This window comes from Mus pahari, chromosome 5 (genome assembly GCF_900095145.1).
Source record: "Mus pahari chromosome 5, PAHARI_EIJ_v1.1, whole genome shotgun sequence".
Lineage (NCBI taxonomy): Eukaryota > Metazoa > Chordata > Mammalia > Rodentia > Muridae > Mus > Mus pahari.
Window position 1 is genome coordinate 136770872 of NC_034594.1, and position 14017 is coordinate 136784888.

At 42.4% G+C, this 14017-nt stretch overlaps 1 protein-coding gene across 1 annotated transcript in view; it reads left to right on the top strand.

Annotated features, from left to right (window-relative positions):
* Positions 1-8887: 8887 nt before the first annotated feature.
* Sele (selectin E) overlaps positions 8888-14017 on the top strand; it is a 7959-nt gene continuing 2829 nt past the window's right edge. The window contains exons 1-8 of the mRNA XM_021199288.2: positions 8888-8972; positions 9297-9380; positions 10064-10447; positions 10928-11035; positions 11499-11687; positions 12392-12577; positions 12680-12868; positions 13829-14014. Of these exons, the coding sequence (XP_021054947.1) occupies positions 9344-9380; positions 10064-10447; positions 10928-11035; positions 11499-11687; positions 12392-12577; positions 12680-12868; positions 13829-14014 (1279 nt within the window). The 5' untranslated portion in view covers positions 8888-8972; positions 9297-9343. The remainder of the gene's footprint in view (positions 8973-9296; positions 9381-10063; positions 10448-10927; positions 11036-11498; positions 11688-12391; positions 12578-12679; positions 12869-13828; positions 14015-14017) is intronic.

Below are 14017 nucleotides of genomic sequence, written 5' to 3' on the forward strand. Positions count from 1 at the left end.
GAGAGGAGAGGAGAGGAGAGGAGAAGGGAAGAGAAGAGAAAAGAGAAGAGAAGAGAAGAGAAGAGAAGAGAAGAGAAGAGAAGAGAAGAGAAGAGAGGAGAGGAGAGAAGACAAAGGGAAAGGGAAGAGGAGAGAGAAGTGAGAGAAGTGAGAGGTAAGAGGACAAAGGAGTAAGAGCATAAGAGATCGAGGTGGGGGCTGAACAGCACTTTTTATGGTCTTCCCTGTTGCTAGGTAACTGAGGAGGAGTTTAGCCTGAAGGTAGAAGCTTGGGCTATTGCTTATGTGACTACTGACCATGCTTCTCTTGTGGGGGTTGTGGGAAGTGGTAACTTAGGCAGGGACCAGAGTTCCAGAGCATGAGGGAACGCCTACAGTGTCATGTAGGTGAATTATGTCATGTAGGTGAATTATGTCATATAGGTGAATTATGACCTTCAGGGTTCAGACCTCAGCTCAACTGGAGACCAGCCTGCCATTCCCCACACAAACGTATGAGGGCATTGCTTTATATCCAAAAGAATAATGGTCCCAAAAATAATTAGCTGTGAAAAATTTCCACCATATCACATTGGATTTTGCAAGAAGAAAAGGCAAATGTCCTTTACCATTCCATCAGTCAGCAAAACAGATTCCCAAACAAGCTTTTCTTACCTTGAACTTTTACATGGTATTTGCAAAGGGGAAGAAGACTGTCCTAGCCAGCGTAAAGGTTACAAGACTGGTGGGAAAGACCAAGAAAACAGCTCCCGTTCCTGCTTAGGTAAGTGGAAAAGAACCTTCCTCTGAACAAAATGTTTTATGTATTTTTAGCCATGGCACTTTTTTTTCTTTGGAGGAGAATCAATGCTTATAGAAACATTAGGATGATGGGATCTTTAATTCTGTACTTTGCACACAGAAAGGAAAATGTATGTTGTTGGAAACCTCCTAGCTAGTGAGGGAACCATTTTCTCTAGGGATGTTTCTCTTAGTTGCATATATAATGTATAGATAGATAGATAAATGAAGGAAATGTTATATATTCATATTAGACTTCTCAATACTTCGCTACTAAAATTAGACCATAATGAATAACCTAATGCATGTATTTTTATGTTGTTGATGACATATTAGGGACCAACTCTAACACTATTATCCATATAGTGTATTGGGGTTCTTTCAAGGAAGAAACACAATAAAAAATAATTATATATGACTGTAAAAGTCGTATTTATTGGACCAGCATAGATTATTATTAGCAGATAAACAGTCTAATAGTGACCATCTGTTTGCTGGGAATTCAGAGAACTAGGTGTCTTCTTAGTACAAGCAGACAGAAGCTGAGAGCCTAAGCTATCAGTGGCGTGACCCCAGTCTGAGACTAAAGGCCCAGGAGATACACTAGGGCGAGTCTGTGCTAAAGGACAGAAGAAGCTGGAGGCTGCTGCCAGCCAAAGCATCAGCAACAGATGTGCTCAGCAGCGACTTGGTGAAGTGGAGAATTTAGTCTATTAGACAAAGAAAACCCAGTACAATGTACTTTGGATTCCGTTTTCTGGGTATTTCCATGTGGTTGAGTTACTTGTTCCTGAGTAGCGTGAGACTTGATGACTTTGCACAAGCTGTCTCAGAGCAGGCATGGTGGCACAGGAGTGTCTGAAAAAATGTTTCATTTCTCAGAGTCTGTCAAGATTCTTTAATTAAAGGAAACATTCCACTCATTAAAATCATAAAAACTCTACTATGTTAATTACCCCCAGCCAGACTGACCGGAGGCATCTTTAATGAGATAAAATGATAAAGCTGAATTTCTTAAAAGGTATTATTCATCTCTTCCTATTTGCTAGGAGCAGAAACAAGGGCTTGCTGGCTTAGTGAAATTGTTGTCTTGATTCCTGTAACATTCCCAGGGAGGGATCTCCTGAGATGTAACTGTTTTTTTTTTCTCCAAAATCAACATAATTCAACAACACAAAGGAATTTCTGAACATCAAAAGTCAAGTGTCAACACCCAGAGAGCAAGGAAATTCTGTTTTGAATGTCAGCCCAGTATCTTCCATGGCCCCCTCTCTTGATAATATACGCTTGTTACTCAAGGTCTGATTCATTTAATCACCTTTGAGATTCTACAACACAAGAACAGCCTTTCAGCCGGGTACACTGGTGAAGGTGTTTAAGGATGTAGCTGGTATCACAGATAGGTGGCTTTGTTGGCAGACAGGACATCACACTTGCAGATGGTGCCAGGGTGGCTGGTGCAGTTGGAGTTTCCGGAGTAGGCACGATGCCCGTGTTTCTATCTGAATGTTTTCCTACATTTGTGTCAGCATCGCCCAATTTAGGCATGAAGGTTAGGACCTGGTGTTTGTTGGGAAGTCCCGAGTTTGCTCTTCTAAGAGTTTTAACACACTTAGGGGGATTTGATCGTACATAACTGTTTGGGGAGGCATGATGGCTCCTTGTGCTAACTGATCACACCTTACTATCACCAGGAAGAGGGTCTCATGGAGGCATTGCCTAGATAAGGTTGACCCATGGACATGCTTGTGGAGGATTTTCTTCTCGGTGTTAATTGAAGTGGGCAGATCCTCCTTGAACGTGGGTGTGCCATTTCACGGGCTCTGGACTAGATAAAAGTAAAGAAAGGACACCGCCAAGTAAGCGCACATACATTCATTTCCTCTCTGCCCTTGGCTGTGGATGTAATGGGAAAAGCTGCCACATACATGCCCCTGCCTCTTCTTCTCCACCATGATGGGCTGAAACCTAGAACTTCAAGCTGGAATAAACCCCTTCTCCTCTCGGTTGCTTTTTATCACAGCAACAGACACAGACTAGAACAGACAGTGAAGGAGGCACGAGCCAGGCAATGTAGATTGTTCTTAGCTTCTGGCCAACAGCCAGCAAAACCTAAGAACCTCTGCGTCAGGCCCACACAACTAAATACATCATAATAAGAATTTAAAAATGAATTGAATAAGCCCACAGCACCCCAGTATAACATGCAAGCCACGTTCCGTGGATGCACAAGTATGAGCCATTCATTGTGAAGGGCTTTCTCCAGCCATGGACACCCACCCTCAAGTGCAGGAGAGTTACTGATGCCTTCGCAGGATTGCCTTTCTGCCAGTGGGAGACAGACATTGTGAGGTTTTGTGGATCGCTTCACAGAGTGCTCTAGTAAAATCTCCTTTATTCATATACCTTCTTGTGGGATGCTTTCCTTCGTGTCTCGCTTCTTTACCACCCTATAGGGTTTCTCAGGATCATCTCTTGAATAAGTAACTTATACCACGTTATGACTTGGGTTCTTCAGTAAACTCCTCACCTAAGGTGCTGGCCTACAGAGCCAGGCTGGGAGTAAGCTGCTGGGCCATTTATTTGTGTGGAAACAATGGTGTACTTTCTAGGCGAGAGCTCTGAGCGAGTATGACTTTACCAAAAGGATCCAAGCTTTGGGATGATACAGATGTGGATTTGAACCCAAGTTCTGCCAGTTAGTAGCTGGAAAAAAAAAGAAAAAAGAAAAAAGAAACCAGACAAGTTTTTAACCTCTCTGGTTTTCTGTTCTCTCTTCTGTAAGATGGGTTTAATGTCTACCTTTCAGGTCATGAAATAAGTACAAAGCAATATATGTAAACCAGTGGTCTGCAGTGATTACTCATTAACACTGCATCTAAATATTCACCATTAACTATACATCCATGTCCAAATAGAGAACATTTGCCTAATGAACCATATTATTTTGGTTCCTATGACTGATACAGGTGTAGAGAGACCTAGAAACTTCAGGTATGTTCCTATTTTTCTTCTTTCAAATCACCTACTTTTAATTTTAAAGAAAAATGACCCTTATTCCTCGGACTTTTAGTGGCATTTTAATGTTATTTGGAACTTCTGCATCTTCTCTCTGACAACAATAAAAACCAAAGTTATATTCTGAAATATGACCAGGCTGGGAGTTTTCTACTGGGAAGGACTGAGAACAAAGCTAAGAATAGTTCCTGAGAAAAATCCTACCTTTTAAAACAAGTGGCGCAAGTGGCCAAGGAAAACAGTGCAGGGGGCTTTTCTCTCATCCGGAGGCTTCTCTCACAGTCTCCAGGCAGCCTGGCTACACTCAGGAAGAGTTGAGCTAATTAGGCAGCCCACCCTCCCTTGTTTCTTCCACTTGGGGAATTCACCAGGGTTGGCTCATTTAGACCATATTCCCATTAGTTATTCCTTAAATCCCCAAACAGAAAGTTAGGAAGCTTTGAGATAAGGCGCTGCCAAACGGGAAGCAAAGCCATGCCAAACAGGAAGCAAAGCCATATTAAGACACTGAAGTCTCTCATCATCTTGGAAGCTTTAAGGGTGGGGTCAGTGTAGTGTCCTCCTGAACCTGAAGGGAAGATAAAGCAAGTGAATGCAACACACACACACACACACACACACACACACACACACACACACACACACACACACACACACACACACACACACACACACACAGATACATACACACACAGACATATACACTCATACACACACAGATACATACACTCTCACAGACACACATACACATAGAGAGAGATACATACACCCTCTACATATACAGATACACAGACACACACACACACACACACACACACACACAGACAGACACAGATACATAGAGAAATACATACACCCACACAGACACAGATAGAGAGACTGACAGACACACACACACATATATATATAGAGAGGGATACACATACAGACACACACACACACACACATAGGTAAACAGACACACACACACACACACACACGCACACACACACACACATTTCTTTTTTCCTTGGGAATAAGCCACCTCCCCACATGTAAGAATCCCAAAGGGCAGCTCGCCCTAAGCACCATTTCCATTTGTTCAGCACTTGTCACAAGGCATCTCTGCCCATCAGCTTTCCAGTTTGGTCAAAATTCTAATACCTAAGGAAGGGATTTCTTTTTTTGATTTTTGTGAATGTTTTGTTTGTGTGGTTTTGGTTTTGCTTTGTTTTAAGACATGCTCCTGTGTAACCCAGACTGGTCTTAAACTTACTATGTAGCTACGGGTGACCTTGAATTCTGATCTTTCTTGCCTCCACTTTTTAAGTTCTACAGATATTTACCATAGCATCCAACTCTTGTGTGTGCATGCATGTGCATTTGTGTATGTATGTGTGTGTGTGTGTGTGTGTGTGTGAGAGAGAGAGAGAGAGAGAGAGAGAGACAGAGAGAGACAGAGACAGACAGAGACAGACAGACAGAAACAGAGAGAGACAGAGAAAGAGACAAAGAGTGAGACACAGAGAAGAGAGCCTCATGATCTAAACTGGTCTTGAGTTGGCAGTCCTGCCTCAGGCAACTGAATTCTGGGACCTCGAGCTTGTGGCACCATACCTAGCTCCACTGTTCTGAGGTGATCAGAGGTTCTTCTGTACAGTTCAGTCTGAGAACCCTCCGTCTTCCCGTTGGTGTGAGGAGCAGAGTGTGGAGCACCGCTCTCGCTTTACCTGGCTGTCTGAAGGGGTCTAAAAACCCCAAGTGAGTTATTGGGAAGCCAAGCAAGACATATACAGATCAGTTTTACATCGAATCTATTTACGCTTTGACCAAACAATGAATGCCTCTCTGTGACATGGTGGCATACTAATATTAATTTTTAAAAACTAATTTGGATGTAAATGAAGAAAAATATTTGCATAGCTATAAATAAGATTGGATCTTCATTACCATTTCTTCCTCTATCCATTCTATAATGATAATTTAGATGTCATCAAAGTAGAAATTTGGAGGTACTGAGGCTTTTGAAAATCCAAAACTAAGAGGTTTCTTTTTTTTTTTTTTTAAAGATTTATTTATTTATTATATGTAAGTACACTGTAGCTATCGTCAGACACTCCAGAAGAGGTGTTACAGATGGTTGTGAGCCACCATGTGGTTGCTGGGATTTGAACTCTGGACCTTTGGAAGAGCAGTCAGGTGCTCTTACCCACTGAGCCAACTCACCAGCCCAACTAAAAGGTTTCTAAAAAGGCCTTTTGCAGAGGTAGGGAGGACAGGGAGCACCACTCTAGGAGACGAGAGGAGAGGGCACTGCCTGTACTTGCCAGTTCCACTCAGCAGTGACAGTTGAAACACAAACAGACACATCTATAGAGGGCTTTGTTTCACTTGTCATATGTGGTTTGGGCCAGGGCCACTTTCCACCTTACCCAACAATGTGCTGCTGTCTCTACAGGGCAGTCTCGATTAGAATTCTAACACTTGTCTCAGGGACACCACATCCTCTGTCGGAGCCTCCCTCCCTCGGGAACACTGAAGGAATCTTCAATATACAGGGTGTGGAAGGAAGCATAAAGTTCTTGCAGTAAAGCGCTAATGGAGCAGGGACATGTGGTGCCTGCTGGAGCGGCCTATGGTGTGCCTCTGTCTGCATCTTCTTCTTTCTTCTAGTTGATCACATCCATGCAGGGCATTCCTTCTCCCAGGACTGAGATCCTCCAGGGGTGTCTATCAGCCCAGGTTGGAAACCAAACAGCTCAAAGCTAACTGGCTATCAGAGTTTCAGAGTTCGGAGACTGAGTACAGATTCAGATACCTCTCAGCCACCTGTTACTTACGAAGTTTGTACTATTTGAAGGGAATTAATATTCAACCACCACAGAAATGAATGCTCCTCGTTAGCACTGGACAGGATTGACCAGATGAGGGATGTGTCGGATGATGTAGCTACAGAAGGGGAGCAAAAGTCCCCTCCTCTTGTCCTGAGCTTCCTCGGGGGCTCTGTTTATGGCTTCTCCAGCAATATGAGCAAAGAGAGAGCTATTGACTCCCAATGTCCACCTACAGGATTTTCAAGTCTAGTTTCAGGGGCAAGACATAGGAACTATCTTGGAGGGATGCAGGATGCTAGCATGAGTAGATGTGCACTAGCACACCTCTGATTATGTTTGGGTGCATCTTTAGATAGAAGGTACACGAAGCCCCCTTTACTTACAGATCTTTTCTACCGCTTGCTCTCACCTTTTTTTCTTATATTGAGGTCTCTACCTAAAGCTCTTCCGGTGTAATCTTAGAGCACACAGTGTGCTCTTTTGCCTTTGATCAGGAGCTTTTGGCAAATGTGGCTTAGAGTCAGCCACTCCTTCCAGGCAGGGCATGGCTGCCTTGCTTGTTGTTTTTTCCTTTCCAACTTTGTCTGAGCAAGCCTCTCCCTGTGGCATCCCTTCCCAGTCATTTGCTGTCCTGGGTCTTTTTCCTTCCCCAAGCATCACACCACTTGGTAGAGAACTTCAGTGATCAAGAAGCTTCAGGAAGAAGCACACAAAGCCTGGGGAGTGAGGAAGAGCAGAGACCTCAGTATGGGCATCAGAACCAAAGGCATCGGGATCTGGGCAAAGGAGAGGACCTGGAGGTCAGCTGCCTGGGATTCAAAAATGTATCTCCATGCAGTTGGATGAAATAAAACCTGGCTAGATAGGTAGGTAGGTAGGTAGGTAGGTAGGTAGATAGATAGATAGATAGATAGATAGATAGATAGATAGATAGATAGGTAGATAGATAGATAGGTAGGTAGGTAGGTAGGTAGGTAGGTAGGTAGGTAGGTAGATAGGTAGGTAGGTAGGTANAGGTAGGTAGGTAGGTAGGTAGATAGGTAGGTAGGTAGGTAGGTAGGTAGGTAGGTAGGTAGGTAGGTAGGTAGGTAGGTAGATAGGTAGGTAGGTAGGTAGGTAGGTAGATAGATAGATAGATAGATAGATAGATAGATAGATAGATAGATAGATAGATGATACATAGGTAGATAGATGATACATAGGTAGATGATAGAAAGATAGGTAGATTGATGGATTTATAGATGACACATAGATGATAGATAGATAGATAGATAGATAGATAGATGAATAGATAGATGATAGATAGGCAGAGAGATGAATAGATAGATCATAGGTAGATAGATAGATAGATAGATAGATAGATAGATAGATAGGAATAGATAGATGATAGGTAGATGGGTAGATAGATGATAGATAAGTGATAGAAAGATAGTAGATAGATGAATAGATAGATGATAAATAGGTAGGTAGATATATATATATATATAGATATATAGATAGATAGATAGATAGATAGATAGATAGATAGATAGATAGATAAAACCTGGTTCTTTAATTCCTTCACATGTGTAACAAGGATTGAGTACATATTTTACAAATGATAGAATCAAAGCAACACGGATGAGCATGACAACATGAATAAAACATGGCACAGAGGAAGCACTTGACACCTTAGCGTATAATCAGTGGTCTAGGTCATTAAGTAGGTACTATGTCACTACAGATACTGTATTACCACTGTTGAAACGAGAAATCTAGTATGAATAGAACATGAGAAGAAACATGCTCATGAATGACTCCCCTGCACCACAGTGCCTGTTAGGATAGGCTAAGGTAGCAGTGACTAAGCAGAAACTGGACGCTGATGTATGCATCAGCAACAGTTATACACAAGAAAATCGAGAGTGACAGATCATGGGTAATAAAATATTCTTAGCTTACTTATCTTTGTGAAACCAAGTTCTACACTTGATTAATAATGGTAATTAGACTTTATAACACAAGACTTAACATCACACGCTTGTATCATATTTGATAAAACTGCATACAAATATAAGAGCCCAGAAAAGGGATTAATTTAGAGGGGCAGAGTCTCTGACATCACTATGAAAGTGTTTTAACTCGGTGGATATTCCCAGAAAACTTTTTGGATGCGGTCAAGAATTTCCTCTTAGCCAGATTTTGATAATAATGCCCTATGACTCACAGGAAGCCAGCTCCCCTATAAAGAGGCTCCTGCAGAAGCAGTGCTCAGTGGTCCTCGACTGACTACACATCAAAACTTCTAGAAGAACAGACAAAGAGAAGCAGGAGCAATACACCTAAGTAATCCAGCGAGCACCAGAACAATTCCACTGAACAGTAAGTGCAAATTCTGAACCAGAGGAGCCTTGGGCCCAAAGGATAGACTTATGTGTGCTCACGTATGCAAAAAAAGTCATTCTGATAAAAGACCTCTCTAAGCTGTTATAGCGTTGTAATTAATACCTACATTTTCTCTTTGTTTAAAATGATGGAAATATTAAAGACTGCATTTATTCTCCATGCTAGATGCCTGTGAAATAAGGGATGAGGTACAGGATTCTAAAACCTCACAGCTTTGACTTAAATGCTATGGTAGAAGGATGTGAGTAACCCACACTTAGAATTTCCTTCTGTGACTAATTCCTCACTTTCTCTCCCCAGGAAAGTTTCTCCAGTCTAGCGCCTGGACGAAAGGAACTGCTGGAGTCATGAATGCCTCACTCTTTCTCTCTGCTCTCGCTTTTGGTAAGCTGGAGTCACGGGAGACCAGGGACTCTCACTCTCACCCCAGTGACTTTTAAGAACAGGATATTTTGTTGTGTGGAGCAGATCTGTGCGTTACATGGTGGTTAGCAGAACTGCTGGCCTCCCCCTGCAGGGCTCTGCCTTGTGGTGGGAAGGACAGATTTTAAGCAGTCTCTTCAGGCTTTGTGAAGAGTCATTCATCTGGCTCCTGAAAGGGGGCTCAAACAGGTATCACATAGCCTCCAATGAACTTTGCTTTCTCTGACTTCCATTGTACTGTGAAGTTGAAGTATAACATTGTGGTTGCCATAAGGCACACCAGCAGATAATGGCAAACAGTGATATGTAGAAATTCTAGCCCCTTGAGATGATTCTCTTCTTACCTTTATTTATTTATTTATTTGGTTTTTTTTTTTTTTTTTTTTTTTTTTTTGAGACAGGGTTTCTCTGTGTAGCCTTGGCTGTCCTGGAACTCACTCTGTAGACCAGGCTGGCCTCAAACTCAGAAATCCACCTGCCTCTGCCTCCCGAGTGCTGGGATTAAAGGCGTGCGCCACCACGCCCAGCTCTCTTCTTACTTTTAAAAGCAATAGTTTGAACCAACACAAAGGGCCCTATAAGCCAAAAGCAAGACAATACAATTCAGGACTAAACTTTGCTATTTCTTTCTTGACCCAACCCAGTTCTCCTTGCTGGAGAGAGCACAGCTTGGTACTATAATGCCTCCAGGGAGCTCATGACGTATGATGAAGCCAGTGCGTATTGTCAGCGGGACTACACACATCTGGTGGCAATTCAGAACAAGGAAGAGATTAACTACCTAAACTCCAATCTGAAACATTCACCAAGTTACTACTGGATTGGAATCAGAAAAGTCAATAACGTATGGATCTGGGTGGGGACCCAGAAGCCCCTGACAGAGGAAGCTAAGAACTGGGCTCCAGGTGAACCAAACAACAAGCAAAGAAATGAGGACTGTGTAGAGATCTACATCCAACGACCCAAAGACTCGGGCATGTGGAATGACGAGAGATGTGACAAAAAGAAACTGGCTCTGTGCTACACAGGTATGAAGTTTCTGCATAGTGGAAGGCTGGCTCTGTGTGGAGGCAGCCTGACAGATTGAGAGTGTGTAAAGGAATTGGTCTCTACCAGTTTTTTCAAAGAGATGATTATAAATGATTTTAATAGTAATTGCATCTCTTAGTACTTCTTTGTGTGAGTAGAGGCAAGAACTATATATATATATATATATATATACTCATATGTATGTATATAATAATTCTATAAATACACAGAGTATATGTATACATATATTTGCATAAAATATGTGTTTTAGTTGTTTGTGGCTATTCTGGTGTGTATTTATTACCACCAAAATATATAACAGATGAGACTAAAACTTGGATCTGGCATGTCAATCAAAATCTTGAGCACTAATGTCATTAGTATTATCTGGATTGCACTGATTCTAAATTAAAAACAAACAAACTCATGTTGAGCACCATAATAATTGACTGTCCTCATATGGACTGTGTTTTCTGTAGCTTCGTGTACCAATGCATCCTGCAGTGGTCATGGTGAATGTGTAGAGACCATCAATAGTTACACCTGCAAGTGCCACCCTGGTTTCCTAGGACCCAACTGTGAGCAAGGTAAGTCTTGTCCTCACCCGTTCCTTCTCCAAGATGGTCACACCCTCTCATGCTCCAGATGGCTCGTGAAGGCTGTCAGTCGGGCCCGTGAGTTTCCTCTGCTGAGTAAGAGTGATATAGTGGCTCAGACCCTCCTGGGTCAAACCGCAGACTTACTACCCATATTACTTATGGCACCTTGACAAAGTAGTCCTACAGGGTGACTGACTATCCCAGTTGCCATGAAACTAAATACTGTCATGTGGCAACTACCAGTAACTTAGCGTTTTAGGTTCCAGAGAATTACAAAGATAATAATAGAAATTGCTTCATAGTCTACTGGTTCCTTAGAGCCTGGACCACAGGAAATGTTCAATAGGCGATAACTATGGTGACCAGTGTTCCTCTCTCATATGCAAGGGGAGAGATGAGCAGATGTGTGACTTTATTTATTGTTTTTGTTTTGTTTTTGTTTTTTTTTCAGCTGTGACTTGCAAACCACAGGAATACCCTGACCATGGAAGCCTGAACTGCTCCCACCCATTCGGCCTTTTCAGCTATAATTCCTCCTGCTCCTTCAGCTGTAAGAGGGGCTACCTGCCCAGCAGCATGGAGACCACCGTGCGGTGTATGTCCTCTGGAGAGTGGAGTGCGCCTGCTCCAGCCTGCCATGGTAACTCTCCCAATGCAGCAAACCTCTTCACTCCTCATCGCCTTATTTTTTTTATCCAACTTGTAACTTTTTCCAGTTCTGTGGAAAATGTGTTCTCTCTCTGGTACCTGTTTGGTTTAGCATAGGATTTTTTCCCACTTTTTAAAAAAATGGCTATTTCTGAGATTCTGGTGACATGTAAAGGACGGTGGCATGGAGAGAATAGAAACACATCTAGACAATCTTGTAACTTTCTCATGGACTTTGCTTTCTGCTCTCCCATGCAATAGGAACTTGTTTAGCTCTGTATTGATCAGGGAGCTTCTCTTTGCACAGCAATCTTAGTTCTCTGGAGCAATAAAGATTCACTGCTCAGGTCTTTTGTATGCTAATATTGCTTTTACACTGAGTCAAAGGATCTAGAGGCTGTGGGGTTTTTGTTGTTGCTGTTATTGTTGTTTCCATGTGTAGTAAAATAGATCCAAGACCACCCAGCACAGTCAAAGTGAAAATTAATGAGAAAAGATGAAAATATGAATAGTGTAGTAAAGACTAAAGCATCTTTTATGGGTCTGTTATCAAGAACTGGCACAGGAGCTTGGGTTATGCCCTTTGAAGATGGTCTTACCTTCTTTGACATGCCCTAATTCAAGAGAAAATGAAAGCATCTATTTTTTTTTTTTTTTTTTTTTAGTAAAACTCTCTCCTCTCTTTCATCTCCTCAGTGGTTGAATGCGAAGCTTTGACCCACCCTGCCCACGGAATTAGGAAATGTTCCTCAAATCCTGGAAGCTACCCATGGAACACGACGTGCGCGTTTGACTGTGTGGAAGGGTACAGGCGAGTTGGAGCTCAGAATCTACTGTGTACCTCATCCGGCATCTGGGACAATGAGATGCCATCGTGCAAAGGTAGGGTTCTTCCAGGTTGAGATTCATCACATTCTCCTCCTCAACCAAGGCTTGAAATGGGCAAGCCAGCTTTACTAATGCGAATGGGTGCTTGTGTTACAGCTGTGACCTGTGACGCCATCCCTCAGCTTCAGAATGGCTTTGTGAGCTGTAGCAACTCAACAGCTGGAGAACTCACCTTTAAGTCATCCTGTAACTTCACCTGTGAGCAGAGTTTCATGTTGCAGGGACCAGCACAGGTTGAATGCAGCGCACAAGGGCAGTGGACACCACAAATCCCAGTGTGCAAAGGTGAGTAAGAAACTGTCTTTTCTAATGCTTTCATTTCTTTAAAAAAAAAAAAATCTGTCATCTTGGCCACTGGCGATGACATCAGGTATCGTCTGTTAACTATGATACCAATTGTGAGGGCAAGAGAAATACCTCTGATATTGATTTAAAAACAAAATACATAGCCAGGAAGTACGACTGTATGCCAGAAACATAAGCAAATGGTTTTCTTTTGTTTCTAAACTAGGGTATATTAAATATTAATTTACTGGCATTGGCATAGAGTAAGAATTAATAACGTATGAGAAATCCTGTTTAAAATGTAAAATTCAGCACAATGAAAGTACTGTTTGACCCTCACTTTGTACCACCCGCTTCTGAAGTTCCAAGCTAGCAGTGATGACAGTAGCCCCAGCTTGGTGTCTGTCACCTGCGAGGGTTGTTTTGACACAGACATAGAAGCAATACAGTGTAATTGTCTTTACGGCAAAGGCAAGAATGTTCAGGCGAGCAATTTTCATTATCCAGTTCTGGCATCGTTAAAGCTAAATTTAGTGCTGAGTAAGTTTCAGGGGCAAAAAAACCACAAAGCCAAACTCAAGCCAAGAGCAGGCAAACCTGCATGGAAGGCTTCTTCTCCTCTTTCCTCTTCTGGCAGCACTTGGAAGAAGTCAGTCTGTGCCATGCTCTTCGGTGATGTAGAATCCCATTAACCTCACTCTGCACATCAGACCAGCATGGAGGAACCATATTCCTGCTAATAGTTGCCTCATATTAGGCATCGTTATCATGGAGAGATAATATGTGTATCACATAGGAAACACAGCCGCCTTGCCAGAAATTCATAAAGCAGAAATTCATAATGAAGAAATATCTTGAGTTCTTTATGCAGAGCCTTGTGCCAGTTGAACTTGGCCATCGAATGACAGATGTTCTCCAGTCTTACTGTGGTGTTTTCTCTCCCTTTCTCTGGTTTCTCAGCTTTCCAGTGTGAAGCCTTATCTGCGCCACAGCGAGGCGACATGAAATGTCTTCCCAGTGCTTCTGGGCCTTTCCAAAATGGGTCCAGTTGTGAGTTCTCCTGTGAAGAAGGATTTGAATTGAAGGGATCGAGAAGGCTTCAGTGTGGTCTGAGAGGGCAGTGGGATAGCAAGAAGCCCATGTGTTCAG